The 26,678-nt window shown below is 37.0% G+C and overlaps 2 protein-coding genes across 2 annotated transcripts; one reads left to right on the top strand and one right to left on the bottom strand.

Moving 5' to 3' along the window:
- Positions 1–282: 282 nt before the first annotated feature.
- On the bottom strand, positions 283–18,370 carry leng8 (leukocyte receptor cluster (LRC) member 8). Its single transcript, XM_042740616.1, has 15 exons — positions 18,049–18,370; positions 17,233–17,371; positions 17,002–17,136; positions 13,675–13,749; positions 13,150–13,570; positions 11,584–11,761; positions 11,268–11,438; positions 10,931–11,158; positions 6,367–6,531; positions 5,438–5,732; positions 5,162–5,263; positions 5,012–5,080; positions 4,807–4,936; positions 4,472–4,679; positions 283–4,380 (listed from the first exon to the last, which is right to left on the bottom strand). Exons 1-15 carry the CDS (start codon positions 18,087–18,089, stop codon positions 4,218–4,220), a joined length of 2,520 nt encoding a protein of 839 aa, XP_042596550.1. The 5' UTR covers positions 18,090–18,370; the 3' UTR covers positions 283–4,217.
- A 2,541-nt stretch (positions 18,371–20,911) lies between these two features.
- zgc:92606 (uncharacterized protein LOC100000242 homolog) lies at positions 20,912–26,147 on the top strand. Its single transcript, XM_042740619.1, has 5 exons — positions 20,912–21,114; positions 22,484–22,573; positions 22,932–23,010; positions 23,222–23,340; positions 25,667–26,147. The coding sequence occupies exons 2-5, from the start codon at positions 22,484–22,486 to the stop codon at positions 25,730–25,732; spliced, it is 354 nt and encodes a 117-aa protein (XP_042596553.1). The 5' UTR covers positions 20,912–21,114; the 3' UTR covers positions 25,733–26,147.
- Positions 26,148–26,678: the final 531 nt, after the last annotated feature.

Consider the following 26,678-nt stretch of genomic DNA (forward strand, 5'->3'; position numbering starts at 1 on the left):
TAAATAACTGTCATATCAAAATTTACACAAAATAACATTACTTGGTTATGAACTACAAGGAATCTTATTTTCTGTATTAACAAAATTCTTGTATTGCACGTCAGGGCGACAGTGTGCAATTTAAAGTGTGACTGTAAATGACAAAAAACCTAGAATTTGTATAAAAAAAATCCTAAAATACAAGCTAAAAAACATAACTATGAGGAGCAGGAAGAACACTGCACATGCAAAACTTTGCAACTTGTCAGTTCGCAGACTTCTACCATCAAAAGAAAAAAAAAATCTGTTTTAATTCTTTATTTTTCTCTCAAGATAAGGTAGGTACATTATGTACAAATCAGCATCTACAAACGGCAGTATTTTCTTTATGAACTCCACTGTATATGGACACATGGAGCTCTAGAAGGGGCAGAGATACTAGGACTTTTGAGAGGTTGAGCTGTAAAAGAAAAGAACAGATGCAAGTACAGTCCTGTCGAAATACTTACTGCCAAGCACTGACTACATGTAAACCAATCACAACATTGCATTACAGAACACAATAGAGGAAAGAAGAGGGAGACAAGAGGAACATGCAGAAAGAACAGATTGCTGAAAAAAATAAATATTAAAGATGAGAAAGCAAAAAGAGTCAATGGCTCAAGTTGAAATGATGTAAGAGAACACAGAGGCAAATCTAAAACAATATGAACTGAAAGAAAAGCAAAGAGCTGATGCAGAGGAAAGACAAAGTAATTAGAAGTGCAATAGGACAGGCAACATTTGAAGAGGGGGGATGAGACTGTTAGTAATAATGCTGTGAAAATATTGCACAGCTACAACAGCAAGGGCTAAACATACATTCCATGAAATAAAAAAAAACTGGTATCATTTGAGACAATCAACATTGCTTTGGACAATCCTTAAGTAATAAGCATTATGGGCAGCCAATCAACATTACCATTAGAAACTGCAGTTTTTTTTTAACACCTGAGAGACATTAATGTATGGATTTCTAGAAAATGTCTAACCATCTGTATGTCCAGGTATGACCAGTATGCAATTTTACAGCTTGTATTAAACCCAAAAGTTAGACATCAGAAAACCCAGTCCATCTACAAAACACCAAATACAGCAGTAAACAGCAATTGCAAAAAAAAAAACCAAAAAAAAACCAAGCAGTCAAAACAAAACACCTATTAAAACACTTAGAGAAAAAAAAAGAAAAGCAAAGGTAATAGAGAAGACACACCTGAACATACAGCAGTAATTCTACTAAACACTATGGAGAAGTTTCTCAAATAAAACCCATACATCATCTTGAGACTGACATGGTGGATTTGTCATGGTTTCATAAAGGTTTTGAGATTGGCATCAAGAAAAACATTGTAATTTGAAATCACCAGGCTCTCCTCAAAATGACAAATGCATCAGACAACAACAGACACAATGAAGAATCTCATTTGGCTGATGTCTGGATGTCTCAATGCCCATTTTCCAGTGTGCCTCTGGATTAGTTTTGCCCTCCTTTTCATCTCTTGCTTTGCTCCGAATGTGCATGACTGCAAGGAGAGAGAGAGAATCTGGTAATGAAGGAGCGCAGGAAGAGAGAGGAGAACAAGGGGTGGGAGGGGTTGAAGGTTGAGGAGGAGAGGAGAGCAAAGTCAGTGAGGCAACCAGCAGCAAAGAATTCATTTACAATGTACAACCAAATACAAAATGAGCTAGAAATATGATTATAACCATTTCCCAACTTTAGTACATTGGGGGAAAACAACAACAACAACAAAAACAGCTTGTACTTAAACCAAATCTTTCTCTTATTGTTTTTGTGTTCAACAAGTGAATTTTTACAGGTATGAGAGCAAGAAAAGCTGAACAGGGAAACAAAGAAGAGGATAAAACAGGAAGTCGCAAAGCTAAGATGACTTAAACAAAGGAAATAAATATGACAAAAATTGCTTGGAAATATTAAGTAATGATCAACAAGGAAAAGATGTGGCATATCAATTCATGACTCCTTCATGAGCGTGGATTGGATGTTTTACTTCATAATGCAATTTAATGTCTAGGGGGAAAGAGAAACTTTAGAATAATTTGAAAATGAAAATCTCAATTATTTGCACTAAATTGCATATCAGGATGCACATGCTCACCACCCAAAATATTATATTTAAACTTTTAAAACTGCCAGCAAAATTAATGTATAGTTCAAAACGACACTTACCATTGTACAAACAAAATCTATGAAATCAAAGTAACCATAAGGGGGGGAAAAAAAACAACAACAACTCACTTCTCACATTATTTACGTGAGCACATATGTACAAATTTCACCAACGAGGTGTAAGGGATGCTTTCTGCTCATAGTGGCCCTGAGCACATCTTGCTAAAGCACACATATTTCAGACCCAAGCCTTCTTGATAAATAAACCTGATACGTCAAAAAGCAAATGCTGGTGCACATGCTCCTCGTTCATTTACAATGAAATGGATGTAGAAGTAGTAACTCCAATTTTGAAGCAGTCCATTAGAAATCAAGGCGCATTAGATGAACTTTTGTAATACTTTGAATTGGTACAAAGTTTTTACTACAATGTGTTCGTGCTTCAATCATTGGCTAGATTAAGACCATGATACCATATCAAACTCTGAGATTTACAACTATCACAGTAATATTCATTTAAAATGAGCATATCCTTTAGATTTTTGTATGGATCTATTGGTGGCAATCTTGCAGATAAGAAGTGCAACAGGGTTCAGTATTAGGCCCATTTTAAAATTAGAAATGACAAATTCACCACCTGCCAGAAGGGTTAACAGATACCAAGCCAAGCACACTGTTCAACAGTGGTAACACCTCAACCCAAGCTGAACGAAGATTCACCACGCTTTCAAAATATCAAGTCCTTCTTACCAGCCATTAACAGTAGATGTGGCCAAAGCTTAAGGAGCCATACAAACCCATGTGTTTCCAAATCCCAGCAGGACAGTGGATGCCCTTGTGAGGTGACTAGTGGAGATCCATCTAAAGAGGAGACAGGAGAGAGCCGCCAACTTGCTGTGAAGGAAAACAGAGCTTGCTTTTCTTTCTTAATGACGGTTCCTTCTCAGGCTGACTGCATTTTAAGGCTTATGGACCTTCTATGCTGGGGGGTGCTTTGTAGGACACTTCACTCTTCAGAAGCTGGTGGTCAAACCTAGTGGTCAATGAATGTGGACTAAGTGGACTCAGATGACTTTTAGAATGGTCGGCCCTATTCATATCACTGCTGGGGTGGAAGTGAAAGATTTTGAGTCACTGAGTTGTGCTTCCTGGATTTCGAGGAATGATTAGGAGGTTATCTATGACTAATGAAGGCCAGCTTCTTGAGTGTTGATGATGTGCAGGAGAGGGAGCAAAGACTGTGTGGGACGGGCGCAGAATTTATCACGATGCAGAACAAGGCCTAATCTGCATTTTTTTAACGGTGGTTGTCTTGTTATAGCTCAGTCCAAATATTACATGCTATCAGCATTAGGATCCTGGAGATGAAGGGAGCCAAGAGATCTAACAGAGCACCCCCACCAGTGACCCACTGAAGACATCTCAGGCAAAGAGAAAGATGGGGAATACACCCATCCTCTTCTTGCTTGAAGGATTGCACTGAAGCTCACTGTGCTTTAAAGTCCAATTAAGATGACCAAAACCTTGCAGAAGGATCCTTTGGCTTCACACATACTTGATGAGCTGGTTCACTGTTGGTGGCAACTGGCTCACATTATATTCTTGGTTAACCATGATGTTTTCAGGTCTTGAGCTTTGTGGCTGTTTGCTTGAGGGGAGAGAAACATGAGAACACACAACACTGTTAAAATGCTTTTTTGAGCTCTGTGATGTGGAACCTGACATGACCTGCTGACCCAACCCCATAAGATCTTTGCCTCTTTTTCTATTGGTGTAAGGGATAGTGTGCAAGTAAACTGGTTGTCTGATACTTCATTAAATGGGCTGTGTGAATAGGCTATACTGGGTCTTGAATATGGCATCTAGTCCCTGTATGTGGATCTCAGCTGTCAGAAAGTCCATCACTCTACAAGAGTTAAAGACAAATCTAAGATATCTTTCATAAATATGATCAGCTCTAGACTGAGTGTGTCTTGTCTGTTGTGTAGATATCTGGTCCCTTATCCACAGTTTTGTCTTTTTATGCTCTATAAAAGCCAATTCTCTGGTCAACCCCCACCCTTTTCCCATGCTATGAAGTTGTAAGACTGACTGAGCTAACTTTACAGTCTATTTTGCTTGGGTCAGAGGGGGTGAATGTAACCCCAAGCCCTGTTAGAAATGCTAAACATGAGTCTAAATCTAAGAAGGCCAAGCTGGACTGCACATACTCCACCGGCACAAAGGGCCTGAACCTGCAGAGAAAGAAAAAACAAAAAGACCTTCAGACTTCAAACTATCATAAGCATAATTTTAGTAAGCATTCTGCCTGGCACCTGCACTCACGTTTTGAGAATAGCCCTCAGCGCTATATTTCTTTCACGCTCCACAAACTTATCGATAAGGTAAGCAGCCATACGTGGAGCATTCCGATAGAGTTTGAAGAACCGGTGGAAGTTTCCAAGTGCCCAGGCAGTACGGAGCTCAAGAGCATGAGCTACACACGGATCAGCACGGAGCTCAGGGGTCAGGTACACAAGCTCAGTTGTCAGGTCTATAAATTTTTTTTTAGCAAAGGCATTAAAGATTTCATGTGAGATTGAGAATATATGAAATGGACAGAAAAAAGTGAGTAAAAACTTGACTGTTCATTCTAAAAAAAACAAAAAAGCTATTTATACCTCCAGAATTCTTAGTAAAGATATAGTAGATAAGTCTGTAGGCAGTGAATTCTCCCACGTTGTCCGATGAGCAGTCTTTATACAGCGCCTTCAGCTGGGTTTGGCACTGGTTGAACTCCTCATGGTCACCCTGATAACAGTCGAAATGTGGGTTTAGTACAAAAGAAAAAACCTTTTATTCAAAGCTAACATTACATGCACATACCTTTTCCAAGGCGATGCGAGCATGCGTTTCATACACCTCCACAGTGAAGTCTGTACGCACACCTTGAACTGAACGATACAAGAATTCAAAATAAGACACTAAACGATAAAAATGTGAGGCAGGTAAGCGGTACTAGTAAATATTACTCACAGTGAGATCCTGTCGTATTGACTTCATTTGTTCACATGCGTACAAGTAATCCTGATTGGACTTCCAATGAGTTTTAACTGCAATCAGGGACTTTCGCAACACCTAAAACACAACAGAAGATTCAATACAAATCTTCAAGTAAACTGCTTAATTTACCAAATGCATACCACTTTTTGAATACAACCCACAAATAACACACAGCATCCAGTGCTGACCACACAATTACAACCAGTAAACTGATCTCTAAAGATAAGCAACACTTTGAGAAACACTCACAGATACGGGTCTGACGGTTGCAGGGTCAGGGGCACAGGTCAGGCGCAGGTAGTTTTTGGTGATGTCCTGGCAGGTTCCAACTATGGGGCATTCATCCCAGCCCAGTCCCTCTTGTGTGCCATTGGGGAGGTCAAAAACATTAATGTTTAACACCAGGGGCTCAGTGCGTAGTTTAGTGTGGAAGCGTGCTGCCCGGCTCTGCTTCTTTGCTTCACGATTTGGGTCGTGAAAGTCAAGCCCTGCATTACCACCTTTCCGCTTTTTACCAATACCACTGGCGAGGTCTTCCATATTCCTGATGGAAGTCAGAAAAGAAGGTTAATGAGGTCAATACAAATGTTTTAAAGTGTCTACATTTTTATACTGACTAAAATCTGATAAAACACATTCCTTAACCCTAAATATATGTTCTTTAGTCTCTTGTAGGAGGGATGAGGAAGAATTTTAACCAATACTGTTATCATTATCATAGTTGAGGTTGTTTGGAGTATGGGGGATCAAATCACTTGGTTCAAATTTTTCTGTGCTTGTTTTGTCAGTTTGACCTAAAACCATGGGGCTGAACATTCAGAAAATATAGAAAGTAGCCATATATTAATCTTACTTTTTTCAGCAAAGAAATGCAATACAACTATTAGTATTAATTGTAAACATTGTCTTGAGATGTCGAAAAAGAAAATTAAGTCAGATGTTGTTCGTGTTTATCGCATTTTTAAATATGCGTATCTTCTGAGATACATTGCCTGATGAGGATATAAAAAAAAAGGATTATCCAACTCAAAATCCAAAATATATCAAATATAAAAAATATATTTTTAATGTTTTACTTAAGTCCAGATGACATAAAAAGTGACATACATTTTCCACTATTTTAGGGTTAAAGTTTATTAATGCCATTTACTTTTGCTGTACAAACAATGATATCTCACCTCCGTCCTCTGTTTGCTTTGCCTCTTCCTCTGCCTCTCTCTCCCGCAGCTCCTCTACCTCGCTCCCTTTCAGCACCACGACCTCTGCCACCCTTTTGTTGCCGCCGGGACAGTGGAAATCGAGGATCACTTGACATGCTGCTGTCTGACTGAGAGCCAGAGTCACTAAAAATCGAATACAATCATCTGTCAAATCGTAGTTGGGTATCGTTTGTTTTTGTTTTTTTCCCCAATACCGATGCCAAATCGATACTTTTAAAACTGTACCAGTGCCTAAACTGATATTTATATTATACTGATCAATAGCATTATAAACACATGTAATGTCTATTTAATTTATTATGGACACCAGAGGGCCCCCTTGTGCAGAAACTCCACATACGCATCACAGAAGTAACAGATTTCATGACACTCTAGGACAGTGGTTCTCAAACCTGTCCTGGAGTACCCCCTGCCCTGCACATTTTGTATATCTCCCTCTATCACACCGGATTCAACTCATCAGCTAATTAGTGGAGACCGCAAGACCTGAAGTGGGTGTGTCAGATAAAGGGAGACATACAAAACATGCAGTGCTGGGGGTACTTCATGGAAAGGTTTGAGAACCCCTGCTCTAGGATCTCTCTTATATGCACAAAGGCACGGATATCTCTGTAACTGAGTAAACAGAAGATATAAATGTTTTAAATGATAAAACAAAGTAGAGCCCTACATTTCAGCCAGGGACTGATGGGCCCCAACTTTTTTTATGCACTTAGGGCCGAGCTTCGGGCTAATTTTCATAGTTCAGATGCGGGCCAGGCCTCTGTCCTGTTTTAGGCTTCTCCTTATTTTTTATATTTTTGACATCCATCAATTAGTGATAGAAAAAAATTTTTGCCACACTGGTGGAAACAACACGAGACCATGCTACCACTCAACGGTGCAGCTGAAGTGTTTGTGTTCAAATGCACGCAATAGGCTAAAGCTTGCCACAAAGCCCCAGCAAAAGTAATTACCATGAATGTGTAAGGGGTAAATAGTAAGGAGATATTTAAATTATTTACTAATAAACTGATGTTTTCTGAGTCCATGTCGCAAGGATGAAGTTGCCGATATATTTAAAGTAACTTACAAACAACAACAACAACAAAAAAAATACTCCAAATGTTTTTCTAAAGTAACGTAATAAAAAAATGAAACAAAATATAATCACTTTGCCATTACATACAAAACTGAACTATTTTAATAGCTGAAACAGTAGTACAAGCTGTTTTGGGAGATAAGGGATAAAAAGACGGGCTCGGGCCTGTAATTCTGATAAGATGTCAGAAACGAGCCAGGCTAGGGCCTGAGCGTCTCGGGCCAGGGCTGGGCTAGGGCCTAAATTTGAGGCCCGTGCAGAGCTCTAAAACAAAGACAATAAACAATCAACTGCGACAATGTATAGTTTATCTGTGTTATCCAAGCCATCATAGCTATTTTTATAATAATTAAGTGTATTTGTATTTACATTTATTCATTTAGCAGACGCTTTCATCCAAAGTGACTTACAATTGGGGAATACATCAAGCGATTCACCTTAATGAGGCAAGACAGACACAGAAAGTGCTTGTAATACCAAGTTTCAAGCATTATTCAAATAAATAAAAGCTAGACAGGGAAATATTAAAGAAAGGAGAAAAAGGTTTTTTTTTGTTTTGTTTTTTTAGGATGAAGTCAAATAGTGACAAAAGAGATGAGTTTTCAGCTGTGGCTTGAAAAATGTCAGGGTATCAGCATTCTGGATAGGGGTTGGAAGATTATTCCACCAGCCAGGAACAGTGAACAAAAATGTTCTGGTAAAATAATTTTGTGCCTCTCTGTGATGGTACCACGACACGTCACTTACGAGCTCACTATTAGAGGTCGACAGATATATCGGTCGGCCGATATATCGGGCCGATATTTGTCATTTTTTAATATATCGGCATCGGCCGATATCCATGTTTAGTAGCACCGATTTAAATTCAGGCACGTCGGCGGGCAGCCCCGTGTTATTGGTGCGGTGGAAAGTGCTGCTGCCGCATGTGAAGGACCCCAAGCCAAAACTTTTGGAAGATTCAACAACAGTCCTGGGAGATAAAGGTAGTCAGAGAATTTCACTCTGTAAATGGGGTGGAGTAGGTGGCAGCTCTCACAAACACTGCTACGTTACTCCGCCCCGCTCACAGACCGCACCGCGCTCGGAGACAGCTGTCCTGGAGCTGCACAGAACGGTGAATGACATTTGTTCGGAAGCATGGTTTGATGCAGACAATAGTCAGGTTTCCATCCAACTCATTTGCATTTAGGGATGTCAATATTTGATCATTTCCATGATCGATCGTCGTTTAAATTAACAATCAATGAATAAGCTTAATGCTGCAAAATGCGTCTGCAGCAGTATTATTATTATGTGCAAAAGCCACTTGGAAAAAAAGCTTTCTCACCCGAATTAAAGGGGTTTTAGTCTGAATAAAATGCTAGTAGCAGGACTGTAAAATGAATATGTGATTATGATCATTTGATAAAATGAAGGGAGCGCGCTGTACATTAGAGATCATTTTACTTTGTCGACTGTTTCCCGTCAAGAAGACCGCTGAATGCGCCCCTTTAAATGGTTTCGTGGTGCTCGTTGTTGTATTTTAAAACGCAATTGCAATGTTTTCAAATTACACTATAGTATTAAAAATAAAATGATCCCAAACGTAACTGTGGCGCTCGTGGCTGTGCTGCGCAGTCAGTGAACCGCTTTTTTCACATTAAACATTTTATGCGAGTATTAATGACCAGTACTTTATTTGATCCTGTTCTGCAAAATTTTTGCATTCCGGTAGGCCTATTTGTTTTAAAAAATCCTGCATCTACAGTGCATTAGATCGTGACAGTGGGTGTGTGCGTGCAGACGAGGACGAGCGCGCGGGTTTGGCTAGATGTATTTGGAGGTTGTTGCTCACGTCTCGTTCTGCACATATCCGAATGTTTCCATATTCGCAATGTATCTGAATGTTAAACTATAATATATTTTATTTTTTTAATGTAAAGTAGACGGAAAAGATCATCCTCTTCACATGAGCAAAAACGTCCTTGGCATAACAGCAGAGTGGACCGGTATACTACGGTCTATTTAAACTGACCAGTGTAACCTTTTATATGTTTGGTTGACTGTACTTAATCTTAATAATGAACAGACTGCGATGTAAGTTTGAAGTTAGTATGCACTTTAGATGTTCTGTGTCATTTATACCAAACACAAATGTTGCTGGTTGCTAGTGTGTTTGCAGCACTATTATTTATTTTTTATATATTTTATTTTTTATATTTTTCAGTTTAATTGATTTTTATTTATAAAAAATTATTTTATTTAAATGTATATTTAAGTTTACATTTATGTTCCAACAAACTTGAAAAATTCTGTTTGATAAATGCTCTAAAACTTTTATGTAAATGATTGAATATTTTTATAATACATACATACATACATACATACATACATATATATATATATATATATATATATATATATATATATATATATATATATATATATATATATATATATATACCTGTTTTATACATTTCATACTTGGTCAGTTTATTGATTTGTTTGGGTTAACTTTAGATAATTTTTTTTTTTATTTGTAATACCGTGCAGTGCACAAAAATTAAGATTTGAGACATGGTTCAAGTCAGTGCTCAATAAATGATGGTAAGTTTAGAAATGCTGTGCATCCAGTTATTATTAGCGTGACATTTTAGCATGCAAATGAGGGGGAAAACTTCAAGATATCAGCCCTAAAAATCGGCAGCACATATCGGCCATCGGCTGACCCTGACCTCTAAACATCGGCATCGGCTATAGAAAAACCCATATCGGTCGATCTCTACTCACTATATTTATAATCCATTGCTAATCGACATAGCCTTTTTTTACAGTATAGAACATTTTCTGCCTAATTCTGTGACAAGAAGCCACATCACATCAGAAGTGCTGTGGAGTAAAACTGTTACAATGTTTTCTTTTGTTGGACAACAGGTTTAGAAACGCTTATTGCAAGTCATTACAAGGAAAGTTTAGCTTAAGGTATTTTAATTTAAGCGTGTTTAGCTGAGCTAGCTAAGAGCAGGCTACCTGCTAGCATCAGAGCAAGTGTAAAATAATGCATTCATGCACTCTTCGGATGGTCACTTTTCCCCGAGTTGTGCTTTTAAGTTGGACTGTGAGAACAATGTGGACACTCACGTTACTAGACAGATTTGTTGGGAGATTTCCGACTTGCGTTTACGTGCATTTTCTCAGACAGACATTATGTCATGTGCTGTGCTGGTAATGATGCTTCTTATGTCCATTTCAGAGAACAAATATTCTAATAGATCGCTCAGGCATTCAAGTGGCACCGAAATCTACGTTCTGATTCTGTTCTAGTACATACTGGTTACATAGGTAATGGGTGCCAATAAGGCTTTGGTACCAAACCCTACTGATCTCCATTTCTTTTTATATTATACTAAAAAGTGAACTTATTAGATTATTAATCAAGCACATTAATGCCCTGCACATTACCTGCGATGATGTCTACTCCGGTCCCTGTGTCGGCTGTGAGGTGACGGGGATCGTGATGAGGAGCGGGATGAGTGGGAGGAGCTTGAAGAGGGGCTTCTTTGAGAAAAGACATTTCTGTAGTTACCCAACCTGGCCCCAAGCCTGCCACGGATGGCTCCACCTCTCCCAATAGCGTTTTCTTGAGAACGCTGAGGAACTGCCTCCCAGCGAGACTGCTTTGGCTTCAAACTGATGAAGCAAGTAGTTATTTAGTGCCAGTAGTTAATAGTTTGAAAAAAACAGATCTGAAGCTGAATAAACAAAGAATAAACCAAGGGTAGAAAGTTACAGAACTGACTCTGGCAGGGGTTCTCTGGTCCAGTCAATAGTGTAAGCAGAGCCATCCTGTAGTCTGGACTGCAGAAGATCTTTCAGCACTTTTTCTGTTCGATCCTTATCCTCTTCAGATTCGCAGGCTGTAAAGCAGCGTTGTACATACTCTTTCATAGCCTGTGGCCAGTCCTGAGGCCTACAAAAAAAAAAAAAAAAAGGTTTCATTGATTTTTCAAATTACATTTAAAAATAACTTAGTTGATATGGGTGATGATACATTGCATTTAAATTAGCACAGATCTAATGATTTAACACCTTAAAATATTTCCCAGGATGCTTACCGAGTTTGGGCAGCTCCTGTAGAAGTAGTAGAGGTTGCAGCAACAGACCCAGGCGATGGGTTTGTCGCAGTGGGGGAAGCCAATCCAGGGGCCTGATCACCTGAAGGAACGTTCTGATTGGTCATGACATATGGGCGTTTTTGTATATTAAATTTGACAGCACCGGTTCCAGGAGCCTCTGTTAGGGAAGAAAAAGAACATTAGGAGTAGGGGTAGGCGATATGGAAAAAATATATCATATATCTTTTTTTTTTTTTTTTTTTTTAGAAATATCACAATTTTATCATGATTCTTTGTCATGTTGGTTTTACTATTTTGTTAAGTTGTCTGAGCAGTACAGCCAAACTAATTTCCCCATTTTAAAGACAAAGGTAGTAAAAAAAATTCTTTGTTAATGAAAAATAAGTACAAAGACAGACATTACAATTACACATAATATATAAAATTAAACAAACAGTGCTTTATTTTCAGGTACAATAGGGGTATTTAGCAGGAGTCTAGCAGGAGCAACTGTATTAAAGTTTTTCAGTCAAGAGTAGTGAGTGATTTGTTTCTCTTTGTATTTTGTTGTTTTATTAACATTAAAGGAATAGTTCACCCAAAAATAAAAATTCTGTCATCTGTCTGTCAGTTCTGTCTTATGGCGCTTTTCCACTGTGTGGTACGACTCGGCACGGCTTTATACGGTATGGTACAGCTCGGCATGGTTTTTCTTTTGTGTTTGTGTCACAAGTTAAGTGACGCAGGTAGCGACGATTCTATCCGGCCAATCCGTGATCAGCAGAGCTTACACATCACGTTTTGGTAATGGTACGGTTCACTTAGAACCTCAACCAAGGTGGTACTAAAAAAAAGTACCAGATACTAGGTACTGTACCCAGTTTTGTGTTCAGCACAAGAAAGAAATTAATACAAGTTTGGGACAACATGTGAGTGAGTAAATAATGACAAATTAAATTTTAGGGTGAACTATCCCTTTAATGACAGTCGGCTGCATGTTTAATACTGTCCCTTTAAGAACTGCACGCATCCTGTTTACTTTTATTTTAGACATAACTGGGTCTATATGTAAACCTTGTGTGATTTGACAGTATTGGCGCAAAAGATAACTTAGTTCGGTAATCAGGTGCTGTTTGACATGCTTTTTAGTGCACATGCTTCAGGTGTATGTGCTCAGAAAAAGCGCATGTCAGACCAACGCGGGAATAAAACATTCAACCGGCAAGGCTTTTAAAGCACATGCAAATAATGCCCTTTTGTGACTGCGAATAAGTGCAGTGTCCCATGAGAGTAATTCTACCGCTGAGTTAACACTGATGTGAATGCATTCTTGAATCTTGAATCTTGAATGCATGTGGCGTTGTACAGTAACATTATATTAAGATGGAGGCACCAGAATTACAGCTGATAGAATGTGCTCTGTAGCACGATACTATGATATTTCTTCAAAAGCAGACAGTGGAGACATTTTTATCATCCACAATCAAAAATCATATCGCAGACTCCTAATTAGGAGGATATAATTAAAAGCACAAGTTGCACACAAATAAGCACAGAGACACATACGTTTCATGCGTTGCCACAGCTGCTGGCCACCTTTGTTCATATTGCTATTGTTAGGTTTCTTAGCATCCACCCTGCCTAGGCCTCCATACAGGCCCTGTCCTGGACCCTGCTGCTGAGGGGGCTGATATGCTGGAGTTTGGTAACCCTGGTACCCAGGCCGAATCTGTCCTGAATTGTAGCCCTGCATCATAGTGTTTGAATCAGTGGGGCTGTATGGCAGGGGACCATTAGGGCTGTAGGTGTTTTGGGATGGTGGAGGGGGGTACTGGGCATTGGGTGGGGGAGGTATGGGGGGTGGAGGAGGGGGCGGGGGCTGGTCAGTGGATGTAGGACTCTGAGGGGGAGGTTGAGGGGTTGCAGGAGGAGGGGGCTGGGAGGGATAGCTGGAAGACTGATCTTCCATCATGGGCATAGCAGGGGCCTGAAAAAGAGATGGAGGGATAATCAGTGAAACACTTCAAACTTATAAAACTAGGTGACATACATGGCCAGCACTAATTCAAAATGATATTCAGAGGTCTATACCTGTCCAGTGGGTGTAGTGGGTGTCTGGTAGCCCCCTGGAACACCATACTGTCCTGGAGGATATGGTCCTCCATACTAGATGGAGGAGAAAAAAAAAAGAAATTAATATTAAACCTACACAAAATAGGACAGCTGTAATGGCTGGGTTGAGTGGAAATAGCTTTTTATTAAACGGATTTACAAAAAAAAAAAAAAAACCTATGCAGCATAAATGGTTTACTACTCCTTACTTTTTTAATTGCAGAGAAAAACTGGACATCATGCACTAATGGCGCTTTTTTTTACTGTATGGTACAGCACGGTTCGGTAGGGCTCACTGCCCCCCACCGAAATTTCTTAAGATAAATACTACTAAGTTCGTAAGAATGTTCTTAAGTGCAATTTGTGGACAAACTTCAAGGTCTCAAATATATTCTTAAGAACATCTTAATTTTTTCTTAAGAAAATGACGGTCTTTATCATGAGTGAATACATGACGCACTGATAAACTCACACTGTCTTTTTGTGCTTCCTACAGATTACCCTAATAATCATAATAAGCACGCACACTATTTTCTGTTAAAAAAAAAAAAAAAAAAAACCCTTCACGTTTTTAATGCGGTGTGTTTTTGAACAGTTACTGCCTGTCTCAAGCTGCAGTGATCGGTTTCATTCATTTTTGTGCTGTGTTTTGCACTCTCATCTGAGTGAATGCTTCCGATATGTGTATCTGCGCTGCTACAGCAAACACGTCCTGTGTATCGGCACATGCATAAGTGCTGAATACTGCCAAAGATTGTCGTATTTATAGGCTAAAATTAAAAGCGTCCAATTAAAGCTCCCTATCTGACTCGTTTTTGTAGAGGTGCTACTGAGTTATTGGTTAATCATGACCGAATCAACGCTGTCACTTCAGAAAACTTGTGCACATCCCTAAAGTCCTACTATGATCTGAATGAAAACAACGTGTCTGCATGGTGCAGCTGACAAAGAACAGCATACTTTGTTTACGTTCAGTGGATACTCTCCAAAATGAGACAAGTTGTTGAATAAAGTCGTTATTTTTGTTTTCTTTGATCACAAAAAGTATCTCGCAACTTCGTAAAATTACGGTTGAACCACGGAATAGAATTACGGAGGTCTTATGAGTTTGGACGACATGAGGGTCAACCCTCTACATTGCGAGTAAATCACTCGCATATGCGACTAAATCTTCACTCTGGTGACTAAATGATGTGTAATATTAGCCAATAGCTAATAAATTCAAAAATTTACCTGCCAGTATGTGAGTTGGAGGCTAAGTATAAGTTTAGCTCAGATAGCCTATATGTTCACTCCCCGAACACACTCTGACTGAGCACTTCAGAGTTTCTCTCTCCATCAAGCGATCTATGATATTTTTCAGTTCATCTCAATGGATGCACAGCGTACATGTGTTTGACGTACCGTAAACTCTACTGTAAAGGCGCACCACTCGCCGTCGCTTTGGTGAGAGCAGAGATAGCGAGTGTCTTACATGCAGAATTGAAGCGCTACATGTAAACGATATACTTCGTTTGTATTTTCCTATCAAAATAACGGAGTTCCTATGATTAAGAACTGTCGGGTTTTCCGGTAGTGGGAGGAGCTAACGTGCAAACGGCAATCTCATTGGCTGGTGCTCACCTATTATTGTCCCTGTTTTGATTTCAGCAAATCACTTCGAGCGAACGCACACAACCTGATTAATATTCATGAATCCAGTAGCTCGCTAATCCTTAGTGCGTTTTATAATGTGCTTATTAGAAGAATTAGAAGTATATAGCCCCTTTCACACTGCACGTTGGACCCAGAACATTGCCGGGTCGCCTTCTGTGTGAATGCAAACACGTCCCGGGATTGATCCCGGTTTGGGGACCTAGTAACATTGCCGGGTTCAGTCCCGGAACGAGCTCTGTGTGAACAAAAGCCAGAACTAATGCCGTAAAGGGTGTGTCGTAGTGATGACGCACGTTATCGCCGACTCTTTTACTGGGTGTTTTGAAGGCGGATCAACTGTCGCAACAAAAAAAAATGTGCAAACTGTAACGAAGCAGAGATCAGGTAGTTCCTCACTTTCCGCGCTGAAGCTGAGATCGTTCGCCAGCTTAAGTGAAAGTTAACGTGCCTAGCGTTTTCGACTCGTACATTACACGTCACACTCAGATATCACGTGTCTTCACGGGACCTTTACGGGTTGTGTGTGAATGCACGCACATATTCCGGGTAGCCACTGGCAGTGTGAAAGGGGCAAAATCTAGCGACCCAGGAACAATTGCCGGGACACATTACCCATGTATTTTCCGGAATCGCAGTGTGAAAGGGGCTTATCAGTCTGGCAAGTAAACTAAAAAAAATTTACGAGCCAATTGCGATTCAATTGCCAAGGTGTCCGTAGAGGGTTGAGGGTGAGTAATTAATGACAGAATTTTCATTTTTGGTTGAACTAACCCTTTTAAGGCTCTAATGTTATCCATATTTTATAAATTTTATTTGGCAAATATTAATAATAGCAGATTTACTAAGATACATTTACACAGCAAGGTGTATTTTGACACATCTGAACATTGCTTTGGATTAAACATCTGCCAAACACATAAGCGTAAATACTCATGCTCAAATGTAGCTGCATGTTCCCTGCACTACGATACTGCAAAAAGGCTATTATACTTGAGTTTTATTTTTGTATCAAAGTAACAAGACTGTATGTTTTTAGAAATATACTTCTACTTGTGATTGAGTTCTTGGGACAAACATATATACAGTCAAACCAAAAATCATTCAAGCACCAGATATAATTTTTGATTTTTTTTTACTAGTGGTGCAGGACACTATAGTTTATAAATGTAAGTGAGGATAGCAAAATAAAGTGAACTGTGATATATTATACCCAAAAATTCTGTATATAGTGGACTACCAGTTAAATTTGGGATCAAAAAATATTCAGACACTTTGACCTGAATGTTTTGCTTAAGTGTTTTTTCTTAAATTGCCAATGGGACCATTTTACAACACAGACTGAACAAAATTAAGCATTGCTTGGTAACTGGTTGACCTAAATTGGTATTATATAATTGTGTACTTAAATTTGACAGCTGAAAATTTTTTAGCTGCTTGTAATCCATAACGTACCTTTCTGTCAAAGTTATCTGACATTATCAAGATGAATTTGTTCTGACAGTATAACTCTGAGTTCTTGTCATATTTTATTACCATTTTCTAAACTTTAGCAAATAAACTATGAGATAATGTGAGAAATGTTGAAGGTGTCTTTGTTTCGACTGTATGTATATGCTATGAGAATATGAAGAAGTGTATTTATCTCTTTACCGGAGGCATGGGGTAGTAGTAGTTATATGGATATGGGTAACCAGCATACTGTTGTTGGTTCTGTTGATACCACTGCTGATAGTATTGCTGCTGCTGCTGCATTGCGGAAGAGTCTGCTGCCTGATAAGGTCCGGTCTAACAGAAAACAAAACAATCAAACATTTACCCACACAAAATGAGCATAGACAAGCAATGCAACTAGAACCCACCTCTATTCATAAAAACACTAACCTGTTGTGTGTTGTGATTGGTTGGTGAAGTCTTGGTCGAGTTCTGGCTTTTACTAATGGAGGCTAGAGCCTGTCGGGCCTTCTCCCATTCTGGGTTCTCATGGACTTGGCTTTCACCGCTTGAGTTACCACCATACGGCCTGTGCATGACAGGGACAATGTGACTATAGGTTACACCGTATTATCTAGAAGCGTTCTGTACATTTTCAGGAAGCTACACAAGCTCCTGATCCACACAAAACACAGATCACATTCAAAAACAACGACTACAACCGAAACCAGAATATAACGTTATAATATCTGCACCTTTAAAAATCTGCCGGTTAGTTTTATATTGAGTTATGCACATAGTTATTACACATACCGTGACTTGCTTAGATAATTAATGGCCTAAAATAAATGTTGATTAATTGCCACAACGCTAAAATTACAATCTATCCAGTAATCAGGCCTTTAATAAAGGGGCCAAACGCAGAAATGGCCTTTACCGACGCATTCAAATGTCATTTGATCTACAATGTTCATGTTATCAGCGACGTCTTCAATCTAAATTGTAAAAAAAAAACTAAAAAAAAAGGATTTTTCGAAGTTGTTTTAAAAATGATTGAAACACTAAAGAATCTTCTGCATACATGCAAAGTGACGTTACAGCGGCTAAGCTAGCGAATGCTAAACACCAACAGACATGTAACGTAACCTTTTACATCTCACGTTTGGTAATGGCTTCATTTATAGAAATCAGTCGTTCAAGAGTAAGAAGATGTAACAAGGGATATAAGTTTTGATGAGAAGGGTTTATAAACTGAAGAAATCTTACCAGTTTGGTGTCGGAGCTTGCTGTGCCGCATTCGCCGCCATTTTGCCAGAGCTGCCGTGTTAGCTACTTGTCAGCTCGTCCGAAAAATCCTCGCAAATATGAGTAAAATAATACCTCTAATGTTTAACAGAGAATGTTTCGTACGAAGTTTCGTACAAAAGCCGCTTAACTATGGTTTATATCGAATACCTTAAACCAAATTCCAGTTGATATTAGGATTATACCGGAGCACATATCATCTACGTTACTTCGCCGAACTCAGCGGTTAAATGTCAACACCTCAAACAAAATGTCTGAGCTTCTTCTTCGTCTTTCTTCTTCTGCTCTCGAGTTCTTTGGCGGATTGGCAAACCAACGTTAAAGGTGCACGTCCGCCACCTAATGCTCTGGATGTGAAACGTACACTGTTCAGCTATGAATTATTCAATTATATATATACATATATATTAGGGCTGTCAAATGGTTAATCACGATTAATCACATCCAAAATAAAAGTTTTGTTTACATAATATATGTATGTGTACAGGGTATATTTATTATGTATATATAAATACACACACATAAATTATATATTTAGAAAATATTTACATGTATATACATTTATATATTTATATTCTTATATTTTATATTATATATAAATATATTTAATATATAAACATAACATATTCTTCTTAAATATATACATGCATGTGTGTGTATTTATATATACATAATAAATATACACAGTATACACACATATATTATGTAAACAAAACTTTTATTTTGGATGTGATTAATCGTGATTAATCATTTGACAGCCCTAATATATATATATATATATATATATATATATATATATATATATATATATATATATATATATAATTTATAATTTTAATATTATAAATAAAATTTTACATACTTAAACAATTCTCCATATATTCTTGATTGCATTACCCCATAACCTGAAAGTGTCTTTAGAGATATACTATTAATTCCCATCAGTTCCAGTTCTTGGAACATCTAATGTCTTTCCTTTCATACGCTATACATATTAAAAGAACATTCTCAACCGTTTCTGGTAGTCCACATTTATCACAATTGCCTGTATCATGTTTCTCTATATGAAGTGCTTCTGTAAGTTGTAATCTTTCATTCTCATATCATTTACATTTTACTAAAATATGTTCAGCTGTTTCAGGAAGATCACATTTAACACAGAGTCCAGATTATATATAATGACTGATTAAGGGCAGTGTGTCTAATTTTAATACGAGATATTATGCTGTCTCCCTTTCTATTCCCAAAAATTCTCCTCTCATTTCCAACAATGTTTTGAATATTATATAATATCGTCCTTTATTATCACCATCCCATTTACTTTGCCACATATCTTTTAACACTTTTTTAACTAGCCCTTTTATTTCTAATTTACTCATCGGAACATGAAACTCTATGTCTGGATGTTTGTTTGTTTGTTTGTTTTTTGCTATATGATCCACCGGTTCATTTCCTTCTATTCCTATATGTGCAGGTATCCATACAAAAGAGATAAGACTGTTTTTGTTTGCATTCTGAACAAACTTTGTAAAATGTCTTGTCTAGTCAAAGATTTACCACTCATTAAACTTGACAATGACCACTTATGGTATATTAATCTCTTCAACCCACTGAACAGTAATATAATATTGCAATCATTTCTGTTGTATAAACTAACAGATGATTTAATGCTCTTTTTGCTATATTTTATACCTGAACCTTGGAACATACTGTATATTGCTGCTGCTGTGTGTCCTGTTTCAGTTTCATCTGTCTATATATGAGGTACTGATATATACTTCTGATCCAAGTATTTATGTACTATTGTATCTTTAGATTCTTGTCTCGTTTTCAAAATGGCTTTTGATGATGAGGATGAGGATGATGATGATGATGATAGTGGTGACAGCAGAAGTTCTGCTGCCTTTTAAAACAATCTAGAATAAACTGACATTGAGACCCAATTCTGATCAATTTGAAACATTTCTAAAAATATATATATTTGTTTTATATTCAGCCACATAGTTATTCTAAGTTCAATAAACAATACAATACATACATATTATTTAAAAAGGTCATTACAAAACAAAGGTTCATAGTTCACACAAGAATATACTCACCTTATATAACAGTAAATAAAACAGTATAAAATACTGAAATATACACAACAAGCACATTGATATTCATAAGAGTTATTGTAAAACTTTCCCTCTGATACTACCGTGGCGGTTATCCCTACATCAGCCTGGATGTCCCGTGTGCCTCCCTCTGTGGGTCAGTCTGTTTTCACTGCTGTGCCACTGCATAATGCTTGGCAAATTCCAGACAGACCTCATGGTATGCATGACATGATTATTGAAATCAGTTCACTCCACTCAGCTGAATATTCTGTAAAACGTTACTGTTTGTATATACTGAATTATTATTGTACTGAAGCACACTTTTTCACTTTATTGTTGCTGGGTTTGATGTTTCTTGTTAATTTAACACTTTGTTAACACCTGAACGTAACTTTTTCTTTTTTAGATTTATTCGTTTATTTGTTTGTTGTTTAAAACTTTATAAAAGCGTATTGTCTCTGTTCTGGGTTGCTTGCTACCAGGATCACATGCTGGACTGGTTTCGCCAAGATAAGGACACGTCAGACACGTAACACAGATATACTGAAGAGTTCCTTTATTTTGATTGGTTCCACTGACCCAGAAGACCAATGAGTGACAGCACACTCTGGCCAATAGAAGCCCCGTAAACACCTTTAAAGGCCGCCTCCTCTCTCTTCTAAATGGCTAGACGATAACGTCAGTCTATTTTCAGACTTTCCATTGGCCAGTTCCCAGAATAAGGCGGAATATTATTTGTTGATGTTTTATTGGGAGAAGTGGGCCAGTCGACATCTTCAACATAGAAGGCGATTTATGATATATAAAGTGATTGAGTTTTGGAAATCAATATTATTACTGCGCTGATTCGGCCGTCTGATATTCGTCCAAGCGGGGAAGACGGGCGTTGTATTTCCCTTCTTTCTGAATCCATCAGTAGCTATCCAAGGTATGTTTCGTGCTACCACCAGTAAAGACCAGTAAACCCAGTTAGCGACTGTGGGTAAGGCTAGTTTCATCCTGGAAACGAATGTGAATTTGTGGTGAGTCAAAGGTTCAAACACCAAGCCCGCGGTCACCCGCACTGAGTTCGAGGATTTTGCGGAATAGCAATTCATATATCATGTGAGCTCGCGGCCTAACGTCACCAGCAGTTGTTATGGGCACAGTTATCTTACATTATCATGTAGCGTACTGTCTGACGACAGCAGATTATTGTTTATTATTAAAAGCTGAGTTTGTGGAAACTGTGCATCGGACAGTGTCGGGAGGACATGTTTTCGCATTGCAGCACTCCCTTGTTGCAACGTGTCTTCGCAACAGTACCATGAATCACAAGACCGTTGGCTTCTCAACTGTTTCAGATACAGACAGCAGTTACAAAAATACTGTACAGTGATGATATAACGCAACTGAATACTTGGGATAGTCACATACTATGGTATCTACACCAGTAACGTTACTTAATGGAAGTACAATGGTGCATGCCCAAAAAATTAAATATGCATACACTAATACATGTTTGTGAGGAATATAGCGCACGAAACCAACTACAGAGGTCTTCCGCTCAGTAAAACCTGCTATTTAGAGCACAGAAGAAAAGACTACTAAAGGTCAGAGTCATTTTTGTCCCACGTGATCTGCTGCAGTATTGGATGAATTTTCTGTCATGTTTTTGCACACTTAGCTATTCCGATGTCAAAGTAAGTGAAAATAAATGCAAAAACTGCCATAGGACACGTTTAATATCTGTGTTCTAATGGGATGCGTGTACACGTCTGTGTTATGTAATGTTCTTCTGCAGGGCATAAGAGGCGTGGTTGGGTGGTGAACATAAACAAAACAAACAGGCATTGCAGTCAGTCTAGTTCCACAGTAATAAAGATATCGAAACATTTTTCACGACCTTTGATGAAGTTGTGCAGACATTGTGATGTGTGTCTTTTCTATCTTTATAGCTAGTTATTATTAAAAATGTTTTATAATTATTCTAAAATTGCTTATTTTAGCTTTGTATTGTCACAGGCCTCTAAAAATGATAATTAACATATGGCAGAAGTATATGTCAACAACATCTGGACTGAGGGCGAAGGAGAGAAGAGCCCATGGCAGGAAGCAGAAGGCCTAGAGAGTTTGATGGAAAGATAGCTTGTTACCTCTAAAATATATGATTGACTGATTTAGAGAATAAACGTTTTATTAATGATCATATGGGTATCTGACAGGCAGGGTTTGTTTATGTCCATGTTTGAATGATGATAACAAATGAGGAGGAGTAAGCCTGAGATGTTTAATGTTGATGTGTGTTTGGCCCTCAGATGTCTAGCCAGTATCAGCGAAGTGTTCCAGTGGAGGTCAGGAGAGCGGAAGGGGAGAGAGTCCGCGCCAAACATCCGGATAAAATCCCGGTCAGTCTCACGGTTGGAAAATACAATAACAAACAATGATACGTTTCTGTTACATTAAGACGGTTTCTTCAGCCAAAAATGAAAATTAAAGTGATCATTTACTCACTCTCATGTCATCCCAAATCTGTAAGACCTTTATTCTTCTGCAGAACATAAAAGAAGATATTTTGAAGAATGTTGGTAACCAAACAGCTTTGGTGACTGTTCAAGTCTATTGTCAAAATATCTGCTTTTATGTTTCACAAAAGATAGTCAGTCAAAATGAGATGAGAGAGTGAGAAAATAATGACTGAATTTTAATTTTCTGAATTTCAGCTAATATTGTTTTGGGTATTTATCTGTTTGTTTGTCTCCTTAGATAATAGTGGAGAGAGCCGCAAGGTCACGAGCTCCTGAGCTTGACAAAAAGAAATACCTTGTTCCTTCAGACCTCACAGGTGACAACTCTTATTTTATATATGCACCCCAGCATAATAACCTCTGTAAATTTACAGAGAAAATCAACTCAATTTATGATTGTCCATAAGCATTGTGTAATTTTATGCTGGGATATTAAGGCATTTTTGAACTTCCCTATTCCTGTCTTCATTTTGAGAAAAAATGAAACCGTTTTGATCTGACTGAGTTTCCTCCCTCTTTTTCGTCCAGTCGGTCAGCTCTGCTTCCTGATCAGACAGCGGGTGTCTATGAGACCAGAAGAAGCACTCTTCTTTTTTGTCAAAAATTCCCTCCCTCCATCCAGTTCCCCCCTGTCTGCGGTGTATGAGGTAACTCAAGCACCCTTCCTCTTCATTACTGCTGAGTAAGATGCAGAGCTTTTTTTAGCAGAGGGTGTTCAAAAACCAATTTTGTTTTTAAATGCTAAAATATTTTAAGTAATATGCTTAATACATAAATTAATGTTTAAATATAAAAAATAGAAACTAAATATAATTAAAATCAAAGTTTATATATATATATATATATATGCATGCATGCATACATACATACATACATACATACATACATACATACACATATATGTGTGTGTGTATATATATATATATATATATATATATATATATATATATATATATATATATATATATATATATACATACATACACATATGTGTGTGTGTGTATATATATATATATATATATATTTACATACATACATACATACATACATACATACATGCATTCATACAGATATGTGTGTGAATCAACACCAAAATAAATAAAAACAAAACACACACACACAAACATTCAAAAACTCAAACATATTAAGCCTTTTCCAAGGAACAAAATAAAAAAAAGTTTGTGTGTATATATATATATATATATATATATATACATACATACATACATACATACATGCATACATACACATATGTGTGTGTGTGTATATATATATATAACTTTATAATACATACATACATACATGCATGCATGCATACATACATACATACACATGTGTGTGTGTGTGTGTATATATATATATATATATATATATATATATACATATACATACATACATACATACATACATGCATACATACACATATATGTGTGTGTGTGTGTGTGTGTATATATATATAACTTTATAATACACACACACACACACACACACACACACACACACACTAGTGTTTAAAACTCTGGGATCAGTAAGATTTTTTAATATTTTTTACAGAAGTCTCTTGTGCTCATCAAGGCTGTATTTATTTGATCAAAAATACAGACAAAAAACCCTGTTATTTTGTGAAATATTATTACAATTTAAAATAACAGTTTCTATTTTAATATACTTTAAAATGTAATTTATTCTTTTGATGCAAAGGTGGATTTTCCGCATCATTACTCCAGTCTTCAGTGTCACATGATCTTCAGAAATCATTCTAATATTTTTAGAATTCTTCTTCTTCTTTTTTTTTTTTAAAGTAATGAATAGTTTTATTCAGCAAGGATGTGTTAAATGGATAAAAAGTGATAGTAAAGACTCATATTGTTAGAAAAGATTTTACTTTTAAATAAATGCTGTTATTTTTAACTATTTATTCATAAAATAATCCAAAAAAAAAAAAAAAAAAACATGTAGCAGCACAGCTGTTTCCAACACTGATAATAAATCAGCATATGAGAATGATTTCTGAAGGATCATGTGACACTGAAGACTTGATCACAGCAGTAAATTATATTTTAAAGTATATTAAAACAGAAAACCAATGTTCGAAATTGAAATATCTCACAATATAACAGTTTTCTGTATTTTTGATCAAATGAATACATCCTTGATGAGCACAAGAAACTCCGTTAAAAAACATTAAAAGTCTTACTGATCCCAAACCTTTGAACGGCAGTGTGTGTGTATAATATATATATATATATATATATATATATATATACTGCCGTTCAAAAGTTTGGGTCTGTAAGTCTCTTATGCTCACAAAGGCTGCATTTATGTGATCAAAAATACAGGGTAAACTTTAGTACTGTGAAATATTATTACAATTTAAGATGGCAATTTTTTGTTTGAATATTTGTGACTCTGGATCACAAGACCAGTCATAAGTGTACATTTTTTGAAATTGAGATTTATACATCTGAAAGCTGAATAAATAAGCTTTCTATTGAGGTATGGTTTGTTAGGACAATATTTGGCCGAGATACAACTATTTGAAAATCTGGATTCTGAGGGTGCAAAAAAAAAAAAAAAAAAAATTCAAAATATTGAGAAAATCGCCTTTAAAGATGTCCAAATGAGGTTCTTAAAAAAAAAAAAAAAAGATTTGCTGCTCAAGATATTTCTTATGAATCTCAATGTTGAAGAAAGTTCAAAGTACAGTTTTCAGTATTCTTTCATGTTCAAAGCAGCAGTTAATTTGAATTATTCCTCCTTTTTTTGTAACAATATAAAAGTTTTTACTGTCCTTTTTGATCAATTGAATTTGTCTTTGCTGAGTTCTTTCAAGAAAAATCTTACTGAGTCTGAGTCCACTAACTTTCGAACAGTATATAAACAGTTTTTACTTTTTAATTATAAAGCGAAATTAAAACTAGTACTACTAAATCATTTGATCTAAATGTATCACCTCTGTCTCTATGTTTTTAGGAACATCATGAGGAAGACCTGTTCCTGTACATGACATACAGTAATGAGAGTGTTTACGGTGCCTGAGACGGAGGCCGAAAGGACTGGAGAGAAGAGATGGAGAAAGAGAGAAAGATGACACATTATTTTACCACCAATACACTGTACATACAGAGGCCATTGTTCAATAATGGGGTCTAAAGGGTGCTGTTTGTATTTATCAGTATTCAGGGAAACGACAATGAGTTGCATTAAACCAATTATTAAAGCATTGAGACTTGAGAACTGAGAAACACTAAAGAGAAAATGGAAGGTCAAAAACAAAAATAGAGATAAATTTAAAAAAAAGTAGTAAAGTAAGCAAGTATTCATTTCATCTTTCTCTCCCAGGAGCGCATCATTTGTATTTAATGCAAATAGGTTTTTGTTCTTGTTTTTCTTTCTTTCTTTTGTAAAGTATTATCAATAACTTTGTGCATATAATAAAAATCTTTCAAATGTTTAAGCTTGTGTATAAGTGTGTACATAATGTTTACAGTATTTGTTTTAGTACAAATGAGGTTCATATTTGTACTATTGCCATTATTTATACTATTTAGCATTTTATTTATAATGATATTGAAATATTTAACCCTTTACCACAGAGACACTAGTGACTCATATAAACACTGTTTCATATGCTTGAATTTCTTTTCCTTAAGGATAAGACATGACTAGTGGTTTAATTCGTTCTGACAGTATGAAAAAGAGAGAAGTGAAGGATATTGTAGCGATGTGCCAGTCAGTGTAATGAGGAAGTTGCGGGAAACAAATCATGTGTAATGCTCAGAATTGTCCTGATGTGAATTCACATCAGGTCAGTGTATCACAAGTGTCAAGCTTTTGGTTACTGTGTCATTTTTTTTTTTCTCTAAACGGTTGTTTAGACAATAGTAAATTAAATCAGTTTTGCTAAAAAGTTTGCACCCATACTGGGATCTCTGACAAGTTGGCCAGGAAAACGAAACTCAAGGGAATTAGCAGACAGAAGGAA

The sequence above is a fragment of the Cyprinus carpio genome, chromosome B16 (assembly GCF_018340385.1).
Source record: "Cyprinus carpio isolate SPL01 chromosome B16, ASM1834038v1, whole genome shotgun sequence".
Taxonomy (NCBI): Eukaryota; Metazoa; Chordata; class Actinopteri; order Cypriniformes; family Cyprinidae; genus Cyprinus; species Cyprinus carpio.